The sequence below is a fragment of the Rutidosis leptorrhynchoides genome, chromosome 5, assembly GCF_046630445.1.
Source record: "Rutidosis leptorrhynchoides isolate AG116_Rl617_1_P2 chromosome 5, CSIRO_AGI_Rlap_v1, whole genome shotgun sequence".
In the NCBI taxonomy this organism is placed as follows: Eukaryota; Viridiplantae; Streptophyta; class Magnoliopsida; order Asterales; family Asteraceae; genus Rutidosis; species Rutidosis leptorrhynchoides.
The window spans coordinates 76,832,961-76,851,827 of record NC_092337.1 but is presented as its reverse complement, the minus strand read 5'-3'; the positions used below and the strand labels follow the sequence as shown (position 1 = coordinate 76,851,827).

Sequence of the window (18,867 nt, the reverse complement as noted above, 5' to 3'; positions counted from 1 at the left end):
GATTTACTTTTCAAAAAATAATATTCTTATCCGTAAATTTTGACTTCCACTCTTAATATCCATTTTTAACAAGCGTTCAAATATAGTGATAGGAGTGTTCATCTTCCAATAACATATTCAAAGGGGAGGGTTTTTTTTTTTTTTTTTTTTTTTTTTTTTTTTTTAAAGCAAAAATTTATTTAATAATCACGAAAGACACACGAGTTTATCAAAGTTATACGAATTTTCACGAGATCACAACTGAATCTAAACAATGAAATATATATATGCATCGATAACTTGTACTGTACAAGCAAATATTGTACAGTTGAAGTGAATTTATTAAAAATCCAAGTGAATTTATCATCGACATATTCAAAAACCATATTGAGAGAAGCATTACATGTCAAGATAAAATCTTTTAAATCTTAAATATGACTTCTAACTACTTTAAATAATACAATAATAAATTGAATAAATTATATATATATATATATATATATATATATATATATATATATATATATATATATATATATATATATATATATATATATATAAGGGCATGATCAATGCGGAAGTAACCAATCGGGGGGAAGCGGGGGGAAGCAAAAAAATTTTTTTCGTTTTTTTTGGAATTTTTTTTCCGGCATCAAGATTACACGAAAATATGAACATTTAGAAGAGACACTTCGTGATGAATGTTATTATTTAGGCGGAAAAACGATCGACAAAAATAACATTCAAGATAATATTGTTCGTGAAGAATATGAACGTTTTTTTTCATGTTTTGTGAAGTAAAATTTAGCCCGATTTAGAGTTTAGGGTTTAAGGTTTAAGGTTTAGAGTTTGGTGTTTTGGGTTTATGGAATAAACCCAAAACACCAAACTCTAAACCCTAAACTCTAAACCGTTCGTGTTAAAAACTCAATCTAAATCCTAAATCTAAACCCTAAATCTAAACCCTAAACCCTAAATTTCTAAACCCTAATATCTAAACCCTATAAACCCTAATATCTAAACCCCAATAGCTAAAACCTCAACATACGCTCGAAAAACACGATAATTGTTATATATTACTTCTTCGAGCGTTTTTCCGCCAAAATAAAAACATTTATCACAAAGTGTCTCTACTAAATGTTCATATTTTCATCTCATCTATAATGTTCGTAAACAAAGTTTTTTCAAAAAACGAAGAAAATAAAAGTTTTTGCTTCCCACCGATTGGTTACTTCCCTCTTGATCCTACCAATATATATATATATATATATATATATATATATATATATATATATATATATATATATATATATATATATATATATATATATATATATATATATATATATATATATTTGAACACAAGTAAAAAACAAGCAAACAAAATTCACCAATTAAAAATTGCTCACAAAGTACCAACGTTCAATTCGAATTCAAAAAAACCCACATGGTTAAAAGAGACACTAAACGGTAAAAGCCCAATATTCAAAATCTTATAAATCCCTACTTGTCAAACCCAATGCTATTAAATTTACAATTCACTCCCTTATCTTTAATAGTTTTAACAAATTACCTCTCTTTTAAACACAATGTCAGAGAACAGACAAGGGGCTTATGGGGCCCATTTATTATCTCCGCTCCTAACGAATACCTTACGTTAATCTGACGGCCAGGATTAATTCTCTTTTCAAATCACATTCTTCCCCGCCTTCGAAAGTACCATTAAATAACTCCATTTTCTTTTGTTTTTCTCACTTTATTACTTTTTTTATTCGTTAAACCCTTCTCAATTCTGACACAATAAACGGATAGTTTGATTCAAAATTGAATGCATTCGATTGGGTGTTCTTCAGATTTTGCTAGTTTCGGGTGAATTCAAAACCCCCAAATTCTAGGGTTTTGTTATTAGGGTTTCTTTCTTATTTCATTCTTTGAAGTTTTTTTTAGAGATTAAGTGATGTCGACTGTTGCACATAATCGGAAGACGTCTGGAACGACGTCGTCTTTGGTAAAACGGCATGCGTCGGAAAATGTCGCCGGAAAATCTACGGCGGTGACAACGACTATGGCCAAGAAACGCCCTGCTCTTGCCAATGTTACGAATCAGAGACCAAGAAACGCCTCGAGTTTGGTATGATTTAATTTTGATTTTCTTTAGTTACATGCTTTTAAATGTTAATCTTGATCTTGATCTTGATTTATTGGGGGTTTCTTGAATAATTGTAGTTTATTTTGATTCAACGTAACGCTACACTAAAATTAATGAAATTAGTAAATTCTAATTCTAAAATTTACATTAATTTCTTGGTATTGCCTTTTAATCTATTGATAATTTTGATTTTGGTGTATAAATATATTTTAAATGTTATTGTTATGCTGTTTTAGTGTAAATCTTTCTAGTACTCAGTTTTTATGTATTATGTATATGCCTAAAAAAGGAACATTATTTGCACTTAAAATTTACAGACAAAAGGTTTTATGAATTAATTAACATCTGATATGATTTAATAAATTATGCATAATGTTGTTCATTCAATTGATTTATATTCTTATAACTATCAACTGTAACTATCTTTCCAGATGGTACCAAGTGTATCGAAAATTGGTGACTCGAAGAAACAATCTATGAACGTAAATAGTAATGCGATCTGTACCTCAACAGTCCCACTGAAACCGTCTTCTTTGAGGAATTCATCCAATGCTAGAAAAGATGCTAACATTTCAAGAACCATTGTTCCGCCTGTTAAAACCAAAATGGACGTGTCTCCATCGAAATCAGATGGTTTATCAGTCTCAATGGATGAGACAATGTCCACTTGTGAATCATTAAATAGCCCTGATGTTGAATATATTGACAATAACGACATCGCAGCAATCGAATCTATTGAGAGGAGAACTTATAGCAAGTTGAATATTTCTGATCATGTTGATACTGCAGGTATTACTTTTATCTGTTTCTTTGAAAATTTTGTGGGCTGTTTTATTATTTTGTTGTAGTCAAATTAAGCCTTTTTTACATTGTATGTTTTTAGGGAATGTACGCGAAAGAGAGATACTTTCGGAGACTGGTGAAAAGATTGTAAATTTGGATGTTGATTTAATGGATCCACAACTTTGTGCAACTATGGCTTGTGACATTTATCAGCACCTTAGAGCTACTGAGGTACATTTTCGTCATTGTATATTGAATTTGTAATTAGTAATTGACCGTTTTGGTTCATCTGTTTCGGGTTTTGAATATCGGTTTTTCAGGCAATGAAAAGGCCTAGAGTTGATTTCATGGAGAAGGTGCAAAAAGACATTAATCCGAGCATGCGTGCAATACTAATTGATTGGCTTGTTGAGGTACAATACTTACCCATCTTGTTTTAACTCAATTTATGATTTTGGTAATTTTATTTGCAACTTCCTCTGATTGTGTTATATTTTACTGATGTGAAATGCTATAATTTAGGTTGCTGAAGAGTATAGGCTTGTGCCTGATACGCTGTATTTGACTATAAACTACATAGACCGATACCTTTCCGGCAATTTAATGGATAGACAACGATTGCAATTGCTTGGTGTCGCGTGCATGATGATAGCATCGTAAGAAATCTTACACGTTTCTTCTATGATAATGGATTATATTCATATTTCGTTTCATTAATCCGGTCAAATTTTTGAATATTTTCAGGAAATATGAGGAGATATGTGCACCCCAGGTGGAAGAATTCTGCTACATAACTGATAACACTTATTTCAAAGACGAGGTCTGTGTTATGTTTATGTAATTAGCCGATGCTTTCGTTGCAGGACTTTTATTGATTTCGTTGACTAAGCACGTTGACTGTTGCAGGTATTGCAAATGGAATCTTCGGTTCTAAATTTCTTGAAGTTTGAAATGACAGCCCCAACTGTGAGATGTTTTTTGAGACGATTTGTTCGTGCTGCTCAAGGTGCAAACGAGGTATAAGTCAATGACTTCATTTATGCTGTGTTCTCAAATAAAAATTTAGCTATTGTGGAGACAGATTAAACGGGCTGAAATATGATTATTTTGGCCCGGACCCGTTTTGACCCATCATCTAACCCTTTGTTTTTTTTTTTTTTGACCCGGACCCGTTTTGACCCATTGTTCAATCTGTCAACAGGCTCCTTCGATGCAATTAGAGTGTTTGGCGAGTTACATATCTGAGTTATCGCTTTTGGAGTATAGCATGCTGTGCTATGCACCTTCTCTTGTTGCTGCATCATCTATTTTCTTAGCAAGATATGTGCTTTTTCCATCAAATAAACCTTGGGTACGTGCCATTAGTTTTCTTGATTCTTCTTTTTTGATTTGGGTATGATTTATTATTTATCTCCCTTTAGTTGTTGTATTAAACTTTGTATAATTTTAACAGAATTCGACATTGAAGCACTACACACAATACCAACCGTCAGATTTATGTGAATGTGTAAAGGCTCTGCATACTCTTGTTTCTGAATGCCCAAATTCTACTTTGCCAGCAATCAGGGAAAAATATAGTCAACATAAGGTGTGTGTAATTTTAAGTTTATTACTCTTATATTATATATTATATACTTGAAAACCTGAGTTTATCTACTTATATGGTACATGGATTTTGAATTGATTTGGTATTTTGTATGTGAAACAGTACAAATCTGTAGCTAAGAAGTTTTGTCCTCCATCGATACCTATGAAGCATTTCAAGAACATTAGCAACTAGTTGATAATAGATAGAAGCAGTAAGAGGATTCATTCAACCTTCTGTTGGATTGAAATGCAATCAGAAGGGTTTCGAAACCAAGTGGTTTGTGAATTGTAATCGAGTGTTCTTGCATTGATAAATTTAGAATCTTGATATGAATGATTACAATTGTTCTTTGACTGCTGATGCAATGAATATATGCATATTTTTCTACTTCTGTGTGTTTCTTTGAATAAAATCTTAGAATTTAAAGATTAATAAACTGAATTATTGTTCTGTCACATTTTGCAACTTTATAGAAGTGTTTCATTCTGTATGAGTTTAACACATTGGAGAATTAAAGAGAGAATTCTAGGGTGATTAGGGATGGTTGTTGGTAAGTTATCTTATTTATGAAATACCTACATGTAGTGTTGTAAATCTCTCGAGATCTCCCGAGATCTCCCTCGAGATCTCGTTTTTAGAAGGCAACCGAGACGAGATGTCCATCTCCCGAGATTTCTCGGTTAACGGGGTCAAACTTAGTCAAAGTCACGATTTCTCGAATTTTCTTGCTAATTTGTAAGATTTTCTTGTAAAATTCGTAATTTCTAAGATTTTCTCGCTCATTTCTCGGATATTTTTGTAAAATCTCGTAAAAACGTATATAAATATCAATATATTTATGTTTTTATGTATATTTTTATTAAAAAAAACTATAAAGTCAACGTAAGTCAACGTCCGAGATCCCCCGAGATTATTTCGAGATGCCGAGATCTCCCTAAAAAAGTCAAAACGAGATCTCTCGAGATCCGAATTCTCCAACCTTTCCTACATGTTAATTGTAAATAAGATGAGTAAAAATATAAAATCGTAAATTGTAAATAAAATGTTAAAATATTTTACAAATGTTTGGTTCAGTGATTAGTGAACTCATTATTAACCGAATATAACCAAATTAATAATTATATTCATGTGAACGTGTGTGTTAACTTTTACCACTCCAGATCATTTAAGTGCGGTTTCTATTACTGCGCATATGTGTTAACTGTAGATGATAAAATTTTAATGTCACTTTATCTTTAGATAATGATTCTTCTTTAACTTTTTTATTTTTATATTAGGTTTAAAGAACACTTTTTCTAGAGTTTTGATAAATAATTGTAATGATACCGCAACCCGCATGCGCACCTCATATGCATGCGGGCGCTTAATAGTATGCGTATGCGTGTGCTTGTGTGCGTTATGCGGTATGCGGATTGTATCTGATTCCTTTGTTCCCGGTACGGCGGTTGCTTAGCTGTCAAGTAAATATCTTTTCCATAATTATATCCGTGATTCGGGGGAGTCAGTTATGGATGAGATTAACGTGATCTGGGACGGTTCTAGAATTAGGGTTTGCCTATAAATACAACCCTAATCATCATTTACCGGACACAGCACATTACGTAACTATCGCATACGATACACATTACGTAAAACAACATCATTCAACATATTTTCAAGGTTAACAGGTTAGTCTTTTGTAAGCTAGTACCTACGACCTTATTTGAGGCCTCTTGATCGACGACCGTTATCAGAGGTGGACTTAATCACTTGGCCACCCCGCCGACATCATCATGTCGGCCAGGGTTATTCACGGTAGCCGGACCGGAGAGCCACGTTCTAAGATCCTTAAACCCCTCCTTACGTATTGAGCAGGCATATTAAACCCCACGGTTAAAATATGCATGATCAAGTGGTGCTTTCATTGAGAGTCGAATTAATTCAAGACTGTTTAATTGCTTTTTCTTTTAAGGTTTTGAATTGTATGACTCGTTATTTACAAAATTTTTGAATTTTTTCTTTAACAGTATCATGACTTCCGAGGAATCATCGGAACATACCCAAACAGATGTTCAGAACGCACCGTCTGGTAGTCAACATACACCTGTTATGACTACGGGGGCCGCTACTCAGGCGGGGTACACGATATATCCTCCACCTATATCCGGCGAACCCTTTCAGAGGTACAAGCCAATATATTCAGACGGGGTCACACCGCCAAGAGCAAACTCACCAGTCACAACCACGCGGCTGGAATTTTCGTCAGTGGATCCAAGGGTCATCTTTGCAGGCACTAGCGGTGGAACAACGGGGCCGCATGTGGTTTGCTGCGGCCAGGTACCTATTTACAGTACCACTGTTTCAATACCTCTGCATACGCAGAGCATTCAGCAGAATTCGTCATTTACACCGTTGCAACCTTGGCAACCACCGCGCCCAGTTTCACAATTTTTAACTCCTGCGGATGCGCAGGCGTTACTTAATAGTTGGGGATTTGGTGTCATCCCAGATGCAAACTCTCATTGGGCGCCGATAACAGCGCAGCAGCAAAGCACAGCGCATACAGTTGGGCTTTTAAGTGTGTATCCTCAAGTTTCGCAGATATCTGCGCCACAGGTTTCGCTTCCTTTACAGCCACCTGTGTACTCTGCGTCTTCAAGTTATCACTCTTTTCCAACGCAGCAGCCTTGGTTATATCCGCAGACGCAGGGTCAACCTTGGCAAAATGTTCAAGGGCAGGCAAATCTTGCAAGTCAATTCATGCAGGCCGCACCTCCTGATATGGTTCACTTATTTTCACAACCTGACTTTGTTCAGGACATGATGAAGCGTTTCTTTGCAAACTTGAAAGGGGATCCTGTTAATGTGACGCCCCGTACTAAATCATCATGTACGGACCATCAACAACAGGATCATTACAAGGTTAAGCACTACATGCGTTTTCAAAACAGAGTTTACATTCATAAATAAAAGTGACGTCATAACATACGTCATTTGTTTTACAAATCAAAAGTATGCTTCACTAAGTAGAAGCATTAAATAAGTGTACGTGACCATAATGGTCGTTACATAACATGAGTTCATAAGTAAAAAGTTTAAATGCAACATAAGTAGTCATGCGATAACAACTCTAGGCAGCGGGTTCTACAGCACGACTAGTAAGATAGCGGAAGCGACTTCAAGCACCTGAGAAAATACATGCTTAAAAAGGTCAACACAAAGGTTGGTGAGCTATAGTTTAAGTATAACAGTAATGTAAGTAGGCCACGAGATTTCAGTGCTACAACGAGCGTTTCAAAAGTATGTAAAAGTATATGCTTAACCGTGGGCACCCGGTAACTAACTTAACGTTTAATGTACCCCCTTAAAGTGCACTTGGCAAGTGCGTATAACCTCGAAGTATTAAACACTCGTTAAATGCTAGCGCTACTAGCCCGAGTGGGGATGTCAAACCCTATGGATCCATATCTAAGATTCGCGTTCACGGTTCAAAAACCAATGATTAAACGTTACCGAGCTAAAGGGAATGTTTCTGCCGTTATATAACCCACACATATATAAAGTTTAAGTACTCGTGCCTAGTATGTAAAACATAAAAATCCGCATGTATTCTCAGTTCCCAAAATAAGTTAAAGTAAAAAGGGAATGCTATAACTCACAATGATTAGTAGTAATGGTAAGGTAGTAGTCGGAAAGTGGTGTGCAAGTAACGGTCCAAACGTCCTCAACCTAAGTCAAATAGCACTAAGTCAATAAGTCGTCTCAAAAGGTTTACAAGTACGTAATTAAGGTCATAAGGGTCATCATCAATCATCATTAAACAAAAAGGTAACAAGTAAGACTCGATTATGAAAGTCGTTTAAAACAAAGGCTGACTTCGGTCAGTCACCACGGCCTCTACCCTTACTGAATTAAGGTGAGACCAGTGGTCATGGCTCCGTCTATGAGTCCCTTAAGTGTGGTAAAATTTACAGAAGCAAACTCGTCTTGGTTTGACCGTGGTGACGGTCTAAGTGCGAGTAGGTCAGAAATTTCTGCACAACGTTAAAGGACATGGTAACGATCGGAGGGCCGTAAATCCTAAACCGTAACTCGGATTAAGACGAGTCCTATATGAAAAGTTATCTACTCGAAAAGTTCTATCTGAAAATCAAGGTTAGAACAGCCCAGGTCTACTGGTCTGTTCCAGAAGCAGTAGGTCAGAAACATTTGGACAGAAACAGTAAGTTCTGAAGAGTTCCGGTTGTCTCGGTGCTTGATGTTCATCACGGTTCTCATCCTTGATGCGTATAGCTTCAAGTGTACAACTCGTTGATGTGTTAACATCATCTTGACCAAGGTTTGTCCATCATAACTCAAGTGCAAGTGTTGTAAGTGTTTGATGAACCAAGGTTACATGTAAGTTTATGAACAAGTTCATGAACACTAAGAAAGATCACAACCAAGTGTTGGATCCATGATACTTGCACCAAAGTGTAAGCTCTTGTTGGTTTCATGTCCTTGTTCAAATGTGTAGTAAGCAACTAACAATAAGAAATAAATAAAATGAATGATAAGCCTAAACCAACCATGAAGGTGGTATTCTAGTAACATACAACAAACAAGAACACAAGTAACAATTATAAGGATTATAAACTTTAAATCTTTTGAAACAAAATATGTAGAACATAACTAGATAGATTATGTTCTTGAATGTTCTTGTTATAACAAGATAAAGATGAAGAAATCAAACTAGTAAGTTTGTTCTTGAAAGTTAGAAAGTAGGTAACATATAACTAGTAACTACATGTATTCAAACATTAAGTAAGAACAAGTAAACAAACAACAATTGATGATGATGTTTATGTGATGTTTAAATTCAGTTTTTACCAACAAAGAAAAGAAGAAAAGAAGTTGTTACTTACAAGAAAGAAAGAAGAACTTGAGAGAAAAAGAGAGAAGAAAATTGCAAGTAAAGTGTGTGTGTGTTTGAATGAGAGATACAAGGAATGAGGTAATGAATAAATGAAAGCAAAAGACCTCCCTAAAGGCCTTCAAATTTTCGGCCAGCTGCAGCAAAATAGGGGGGAGAGGTTTGTTTTGTGGTTACTAAGGTGTTAAAGCTTCAAAAGGTGGTTAATGAAGGGCCATGCATGGGGATAGCAAGTCAACTAGATTCCAAATGAACAAACTAACTAGTTAACCTACAAACTAATACTTACAAGTGCTAACATGGGCTAGTTAATCCATAATATAAGTAGGGTGGGCTTACACTAGTCCATTAACACTTAAAAGGCCCAAGTTGCAAGTAGTTAGCAAGTAATCCAATAAAAGTCCATCTTAAGCCCAAGTAACTAACTAAAAGCTTTAGTTAATTAAAATGATTAATAAAATTAATCATGAATGTAAATAATATCTTAAAATATTATTCGTGCAAGTTCCGGGTGTCACAAAGACGTTTCGGGCATTTAAAGTTCAAGTACGGGCAATTAAAGCAACATGTAAATGTAATAACATACATTCGTTTAATCAAGCGTATTAATAATAATAATTATTAATAAATAACGTAGGAAAAACCAGGGTCGTTACATTACCCACCTGTTAAAGAAAATTTCGTCCCGAAATTTAAGCTGAAGTAGATGGAGGAGTCGGGAAAAGATGAGGATATTTCCGCATCATTTGATCCTCTCGTTCCCAAGTAAACTCAGGTCCTCGTTTGGCATTCCATCGTACTCGTACAATCGGAATCTTGTTGCGTTTCAAAGTTTTGATCTCACGATCCATAATCTCAACAGGTTCCTCCACAAAGTGGAGTTTGTCATCAATAGTAAGTTCTTCCAATGGTATGATGAGTTCGGGTGCCGCAAGACACTTCTTCAAGTTTGACACATGGAAGGTAGGATGAACTGAGCTCAATTGTGCTGGTAGATCCAAACGGTAAGCAACTGGTCCAACACGTTCCAAGATCTCGAAAGGACCAATGTATCGTGGGTTCAACTTTCCACGTTTTCCAAAACGGATCACACCTTTCCAAGGTGCAACCTTCAACATTACACGATCACCAACATTAAATTCAAAGTCTTTCCGTTTAAGATCGGCATAGCTCTTTTGGCGATCACGGGCAGTCTTAAGTCTAGCTTGGATCTGAGCAATCTTCTCCGTGGTTTCGTGAACTACCTCGGGTCCGGTGATTTGCTTTTCGCCTACTTCGGCCCAACAAATAGGAGATCGGCACTTACGACCATACAATGCTTCAAAAGGTGCAGCATTAATGCTTGAGTGATAACTGTTATTGTACGAGAATTCGGCGAGTGGCAAATGCCTTTCCCAGGCCTTTCCAAAATCAATGACACATGCACGCAGCATGTCCTCCAAGGTCTGAATCGTTCGTTCACTTTGCCCGTCAGTCTGAGGATGATAAGCAGTACTCATGTCGAGACGAGTTCCCATGGCTTCTTGCAAAGAACGCCAAAATCTGGACGCAAAACGGGGATCGCGATCGGAGATGATTGATAAAGGTACACCATGACGAGATACAACCTCTTTGATGTACAGCTGAGCAAGTCTTTCCATTGTATCAGTTTCCTTCATCGCTAGGAAGTGTGCAGATTTGGTGAGGCGGTCAACAATAACCCAAATAGTATCGCATCCGCCCACCGTCTTCGGCAGCTTAGTAATGAAATCCATTGTGATCCTTTCCCACTTCCATTGTGGGATTTCCGGCTGTTGAAGTAACCCAGAAGGTCTCTGATGTTCGGCTTTAACTTTCGAACAAGTCAAACACTTCCCAACATAAGTTGCAACGTCCTTCTTAAGATTCGGCCACCAATACTGTTCTTTAAGGTCGTGGTACATCTTACCTGCACCGGGGTGAATCGAATATCTCGATTTGTGTGCTTCATCAAGTATCAGGCTTCGCAGATCTCCATAGTAAGGTACCCAAATTCTTCCGGCATAACATCGGAGTCCAGACTCTCTAACCTCGAATCGAGAGACAAGTATGTTCAAATGTTCGTGAGATATGTTCTCCTCCTTGAGAGCCTCAACTTGGGCTACTCTGATCTGGTTGTTGAGGTTCGAGTGGATGGTGATGTTCAGAGCCCTAACACGGAGAGGTGCCGTCCTCTCCTTTCGACTTAAAGCGTCAGCTACAACATTGGCCTTGCCAGGGTGATAACGGAGTTCACAATCGTAGTCGTTGAGCGTCTCGATCCATCGACGCTGTCTCATATTCAATTGCTTCTGATCGAAGATGTGCTGGAGACTCTTGTGATCGGTGAAGATAGTGCTCTTAGTTCCATACAAATAATGTCTCCACAATTTGAGTGCAAAGACAACGGCTCCAAGTTCAAGATCATGTGTAGTGTAGTTCCGCTCGTGAATCTTCAATTGGCGGGAGGCATAGGCAATAACCTTTGATCGTTGCATCAATACGCAACCAAAACCACTCTTCGATGCATCGCAATAAACAACAAAGTCGTCACTGCCTTCAGGGAGTGATAGGATAGGTGCGGAGGTTAACTTCTTCTTCAAAGTTTGGAATGCTGATTCGTGTGTGGGTTCCCAAATGAACTTCTTGCCCTTGTGAGTCAGTGCGGTCAAAGGACGCGCAATCAGAGAAAATCCTTCGATAAACCTTCGATAATAACCGGCGAGACCTAGAAATTGGCGAATATGCGTTGGAGTAATGGGGGTCTCCCACTTGCTGATGGCTTCAATCTTGGCGGGATCAACTTTGATACCCTGGTCGTTCACAACATGACCCAAAAACTGTACTTCCTTCAACCAAAATTCGCACTTGGAGAATTTGGCGTAAAGTTGCTCTTGTCTTAAGAGTTCAAGCACTAGCCGAAGGTGTTGCTCATGTTCTTCTTCGCTCTTAGAGTAGATGAGGATATCATCTATGAAGACGATAACAAACTTATCCAAGTAAGGCTTGCAGACACGATTCATGAGATCCATGAACACGGCAGGTGCATTTGTCAAACCGAATGGCATCACGAGGAACTCATAATGACCATAACGGGTCCTGAATGCAGTTTTCATCACGTCACTTTCCTTCACCCTCAGCTGGTGATATCCGGATCGCAAATCGATCTTTGAATAAACGCTCGATCCTTGTAGTTGATCAAAAAGATCATCAATTCGTGGAAGAGGATATCGATTCTTGATAGTCAATTTGTTGAGTTCACGGTAGTCGATACACATACGGAAGGATCCATCCTTCTTCTTTACAAACAACACAGGTGCGCCCCAAGGTGAGAAGCTTGGTTGGATAAACCCTCGATCTAATAGCTCTTGTAGTTGACTCTGTAATTCTTGCATCTCGGAAGGTGCGAGTCTATAAGGTGCGCGAGCTACAGGTGCAGCTCCTGGCACTAAATCAATCTGAAATTCTACGGCTCTCGGCGGTGGTAATCCAGGCAATTCCTCTGGGAAGACATCAGAAAATTCGTTCACAATTCGAACGTCGTTCACGTTCTTCATCTCAGTTTCTACCGCTTTCACATGTGCTAGGACAGCAAAGCGTCCCTTCTTCATAATCTTTTGCGCTTTCACGCAACTAATGAGGTTCAACTTCGAGGTACATCTCTCTCCATAGATAACCAGTGGTTCGCCATCTCCTTGTGGTATGCGAAGTGCTTTATCTCCACAGATAACATCGGCCTTTATCTTGCTCAACCAATCCATACCGACGATCGCGTCAAAACTTCCCAGTTTGATAGGTATCAAATCAATTTCGAAATCTGCACCAGCTATGTTGATAATAGCTCCACGACTAATATGGTCAACCTTTTCAAGTTTTCCATTGGCTACCTCGACAAGCATACTTTCCTTCAAAGGAACTAACGACCAATCTAACTTATCACAAAAATGTCTACACACATAGCTCCTATCGGCACCAGTATCAAATAGGACAGAAGCTAAAAGATTGTTGATCTTGAATATACCTGTCACCAAGTCGGGGTTGTCGCGAGCGTCCCTTGCATTAACGTTGAAGGCTCTAGCACGTGGTGGTCCGCCATCCTTACGCTTGTTAGGACACTCGTTTCTGAAATGGCCCGTCTTTCCACATTCGTAACACTTCTTAGGCCCATTGTTGTTGTGGTTTGGCTTCACATTCAAAGTGGTAACCTTGCAATCCTTGCCAACATGTCCAGATCGTTGGCACTTCTCACAGATAACATTGCAATACCCAGTGTGGTGCTTGTAGCACCTATTGCATTGTGGTAAGGTTCCTTTGTAGTTCGGGTTGGTGCGGTTGTTGTTGTTGGGGTTGGTGTTGTTGTTGTGCATGTTGTTGTTTTGCCTGAACCCTTCATGTCGCTTTGCCGGATTTTGATCATAGTTCCTACCCCTGTTGTTGTTGTGGTTGTTGTCCCATTTCCTCTTTTCACCACTAACAGTTTCGAACTTAGCCTTCTCCGGCTCGTCAAGGATGATTTGATTCAAGAGAGTATGCGCCATGCGCATTGCCTCGGGAACACTTGGTGGCTTGGATGAGGTAACATTACCCTTGATGGACTTAGGAAGTCCCGAGAAGTATTTCTCCAAACGCTTAAATTCGGGGGTGACCATGGTTGGACACATAAGAGCCAATTCCAAAAACCTACGGTTGTAGCTGTTAAGGTCGTTCCCTACGGTTTTCAATTGCATAAATTCGATTTCCATCTTTTGAATCTCGGTTCTCGGACAGTATTCCTCGATCATAGCACATTTAAATTCTTCCCAAGGCGTAGCATACGCCTCATCAATTCCTTTCGCTTGGGCCATGGTATTCCACCATGTGAGCGCGCCATCAGAAAGTGTGCAAGATGCAAATTTCGTTTTGTTAGCCTCAGAACAATTGCTAACCCTGAATACCGATTCCAACTTTTCGAACCATCTGGTGAGACCGACGGGTCCCTCAGTGCCACTGAAGTAGTGTGGCTTGCAGTTTTGGAATTCCTTGTAAGTACACCCATCTCGGACGACAGGTGGATTGACAGGCGGTGGTGGTGGAGCGTGGGGTTGTCTTTCAGCTAGTGCAGCAGCGACTCGCTCGTTAATCATTTCCTCAATTTGTGCCGCGGTGGGGATAGATCTCCCGTTGGCCATGATGTTCTATACAAACATTTTGACTCAAGTCAAAATCCATTATGCAAATAATAATAATATAGTATATAACAACCAACATGAAAACAGCACAACACATGTTGATTAAGTAATGCAAGCATATATAAGTACCACAAAACCATGATATGATAACGTAAATAGAACACTTGCGCACAAAGTAACAACACAAATTCCATTCATTAATGATAATAAGTTCATACATTACAATAAGTTCGTACATTACATAAGTGAAATATGAAATTACAAAAAGAGATTACAATACAGAATCCAGTACAAAGTCCTACGGCGATGGTGGGTACAAGATGTCCAAAACATGAGCCAACTGCTCCTCGAGCTCAGTAACTCGAGTCTGGAGAATCTCAATCTCCCGCCTCATTTCCTCATTAGAGGAAGATGGTGGGGCAGGTGGGGCAGGTGGTGCTGGCGGTGCAGGTGGAGCCGGTGGTGCTGAAGTGGATGGTCCGGCTCTGGGTGGAGACGGTAATATCAGTGGGTCGGCGGGGTACGGCACCAGCCGTTTACGAGCAGTGATCCTACGACGCCGACCATAAGCGTCAGTGACAGTACGACCAGGAATTATGCCAGCGAAGCGATACCGCTTCTTTGGCGGGGTAGAAGGTGCCTGAATCGGTCGGTCAGCGGGATCCTCCTCATCACTGGAGTCGTCAGATGAGGTGTCGTCTGAAGAAGCATCGGTGGAAGAACCGTCGTCTGAATCATGCGGTGGTGGCGCGGGTGGCTCAACGTATCCGAAAGCGGCCAACATCTGTCGGTGTCGGCCTGGCGTAATCACGGCTAAGCGGCCGTCGGCAGTGCGTCGGCAAGGTGTGCCCCAGTGATTGCGGAAGGGTCCTTCCCCGAACTCCGCGGGGATCTCCATGCCACCAATGCGAGCCAGTTGCCTCAGGGGTCTGGAAGAAGACGCCGGGATAGGCACACTAGAGCTAGCTCCAGAACTAGAGGCGCCGGGGTCGCCAGTGGGTGTCGGGGCCGGGATGTCAGCAGCAGCAGCAGCAACAGGTGCAGCAGTGGGAGGAACAACCGGGCCTGAGCCGCTCGGGATGTCAGTAGGTGGAACGTCCGACATCTGAACAAGGAAAAATAAATTTTCCATGTCAGTATGTCATAAAGCAAGCAAATAATAGGCCAACAGTTTAATTCATGTATAACAATAAGTAGCATGGCAATATCAGTAATCGTACGAAACTAGCATGCAATCGAAAGCAAGTAATAGCATGCAGTAGTGAAATCACGTAGTAGCATACGGCATATAGCAGTAACAGTAAGCAGCAGCATGCAGTAAGTTCAGCGGAAACAAGTAAACTAACAAGTTGTAGATTAGCCCTATTAGTGAATCCTACTTGGGTCGGTCTTAGACTCACTAATGCATCCTAATTCCCTACAACCAATGCTCTGATACCAAATGTGACGCCCCGTACTAAATCATCATGTACGGACCATCAACAACAGGATCATTACAAGGTTAAGCACTACATGCGTTTTCAAAACAGAGTTTACATTCATAAATAAAAGTGACGTCATAACATACGTCATTTGTTTTACAAATCAAAAGTATGCTTCACTAAGTAGAAGCATTAAATAAGTGTACGTGACCATAATGGTCGTTACATAACATGAGTTCATAAGTAAAAAGTTTAAATGCAACATAAGTAGTCATGCGATAACAACTCTAGGCAGCGGGTTCTACAGCACGACTAGTAAGATAGCGGAAGCGACTTCAAGCACCTGAGAAAATACATGCTTAAAAAGGTCAACACAAAGGTTGGTGAGCTATAGTTTAAGTATAACAGTAATGTAAGTAGGCCACGAGATTTCAGTGCTACAACGAGCGTTTCAAAAGTATGTAAAAGTATATGCTTAACCGTGGGCACCCGGTAACTAACTTAACGTTTAATGTACCCCCTTAAAGTGCACTTGGCAAGTGCGTATAACCTCGAAGTATTAAACACTCGTTAAATGCTAGCGCTACTAGCCCGAGTGGGGATGTCAAACCCTATGGATCCATATCTAAGATTCGCGTTCACGGTTCAAAAACCAATGATTAAACGTTACCGAGCTAAAGGGAATGTTTCTGCCGTTATATAACCCACACATATATAAAGTTTAAGTACTCGTGCCTAGTATGTAAAACATAAAAATCCGCATGTATTCTCAGTTCCCAAAATAAGTTAAAGTAAAAAGGGAATGCTATAACTCACAATGATTAGTAGTAATGGTAAGGTAGTAGTCGGAAAGTGGTGTGCAAGTAACGGTCCAAACGTCCTCAACCTAAGTCAAATAGCACTAAGTCAATAAGTCGTCTCAAAAGGTTTACAAGTACGTAATTAAGGTCATAAGGGTCATCATCAATCATCATTAAACAAAAAGGTAACAAGTAAGACTCGATTATGAAAGTCGTTTAAAACAAAGGCTGACTTCGGTCAGTCACCACGGCCTCTACCCTTACTGAATTAAGGTGAGACCAGTGGTCATGGCTCCGTCTATGAGTCCCTTAAGTGTGGTAAAATTTACAGAAGCAAACTCGTCTTGGTTTGACCGTGGTGACGGTCTAAGTGCGAGTAGGTCAGAAATTTCTGCACAACGTTAAAGGACATGGTAACGATCGGAGGGCCGTAAATCCTAAACCGTAACTCGGATTAAGACGAGTCCTATATGAAAAGTTATCTACTCGAAAAGTTCTATCTGAAAATCAAGGTTAGAACAGCCCAGGTCTACTGGTCTGTTCCAGAAGCAGTAGGTCAGAAACATTTGGACAGAAACAGTAAGTTCTGAAGAGTTCCGGTTGTCTCGGTGCTTGATGTTCATCACGGTTCTCATCCTTGATGCGTATAGCTTCAAGTGTACAACTCTTTGATGTGTTAACATCATCTTGACCAAGGTTTGTCCATCATAACTCAAGTGCAAGTGTTGTAAGTGTTTGATGAACCAAGGTTACATGTAAGTTTATGAACAAGTTCATGAACACTAAGAAAGATCACAACCAAGTGTTGGATCCATGATACTTGCACCAAAGTGTAAGCTCTTGTTGGTTTCATGTCCTTGTTCAAATGTGTAGTAAGCAACTAACAATAAGAAATAAATAAAATGAATGATAAGCCTAAACCAACCATGAAGGTGGTATTCTAGTAACATACAACAAACAAGAACACAAGTAACAATTATAAGGATTATAAACTTTAAATCTTTTGAAACAAAATATGTAGAACATAACTAGATAGATTATGTTCTTGAATGTTCTTGTTATAACAAGATAAAGATGAAGAAATCAAACTAGTAAGTTTGTTCTTGAAAGTTAGAAAGTAGGTAACATATAACTAGTAACTACATGTATTCAAACATTAAGTAAGAACAAGTAAACAAACAACAATTGATGATGATGTTTATGTGATGTTTAAATTCAGTTTTTACCAACAAAGAAAAGAAGAAAAGAAGTTGTTACTTACAAGAAAGAAAGAAGAACTTGAGAGAAAAAGAGAGAAGAAAATTGCAAGTAAAGTGTGTGTGTGTTTGAATGAGAGATACAAGGAATGAGGTAATGAATAAATGAAAGCAAAAGACCTCCCTAAAGGCCTTCAAATTTTCGGCCAGCTGCAGCAAAATAGGGGGGAGAGGTTTGTTTTGTGGTTACTAAGGTGTTAAAGCTTCAAAAGGTGGTTAATGAAGGGCCATGCATGGGGATAGCAAGTCAACTAGATTCCAAATGAACAAACTAACTAGTTAACCTACAAACTAATACTTACAAGTGCTAACATGGGCTAGTTAATCCATAATATAAGTAGGGTGGGCTTACACTAGTCCATTAACACTTAAAAGGCCCAAGTTGCAAGTAGTTAGCAAGTAATCCAATAAAAGTCCATCTTAAGCCCAAGTAACTAACTAAAAGCTTTAGTTAATTAAAATGATTAATAAAATTAATCATGAATGTAAATAATATCTTAAAATATTATTCGTGCAAGTTCCGGGTGTCACAAAGACGTTTCGGGCATTTAAAGTTCAAGTACGGGCAATTAAAGCAACATGTAAATGTAATAACATACATTCGTTTAATCAAGCGTATTAATAATAATAATTATTAATAAATAACGTAGGAAAAACCAGGGTCGTTACAGTTAAACCACCCTTCGAGCTACCGACTACCTTTGACAAGTTTCCTCCGCATATATCCGCATACCCGTTTCCATCAGCACCAAAGATACCTAGCACGTTGGGTACTTACAATGGCCTGACCGATCCGGATGATTTTTTACAGCGTTTCGAAGGCGCAATGCGCACT

At 38.8% G+C, this 18,867-nt stretch overlaps 1 protein-coding gene across 1 annotated transcript; it reads left to right on the top strand.

Annotated features, from left to right (window-relative positions):
- Positions 1-1,807: 1,807 nt before the first annotated feature.
- Positions 1,808-4,847, top strand: LOC139847559 (cyclin-A1-4-like). The gene is made up of 10 exons (XM_071837246.1): positions 1,808-2,110; positions 2,560-2,917; positions 3,012-3,142; positions 3,232-3,324; positions 3,434-3,567; positions 3,656-3,731; positions 3,818-3,928; positions 4,113-4,262; positions 4,365-4,499; positions 4,620-4,847. Exons 1-10 carry the CDS (start codon positions 1,937-1,939, stop codon positions 4,689-4,691), a joined length of 1,434 nt encoding a protein of 477 aa, XP_071693347.1. The 5' UTR covers positions 1,808-1,936; the 3' UTR covers positions 4,692-4,847.
- The last annotated feature ends 14,020 nt before the right edge of the window (positions 4,848-18,867 follow it).

Excerpts from the sequence above, each read along its gene's own strand:
- LOC139847559 (XM_071837246.1), top strand. The coding sequence starts at position 1,937 with ATGTCGACTGTTGCACATAATCGGAAGACGTCTGGAACGACGTCGTCT. Across the intron at positions 2,918-3,011 it reads TGATCATGTTGATACTGCAG|GGAATGTACGCGAAAGAGAG; the intron begins GTATTACTTTTA and ends GTATGTTTTTAG. Across the intron at positions 3,568-3,655 it reads GCGTGCATGATGATAGCATC|GAAATATGAGGAGATATGTG; the intron begins GTAAGAAATCTT and ends GAATATTTTCAG.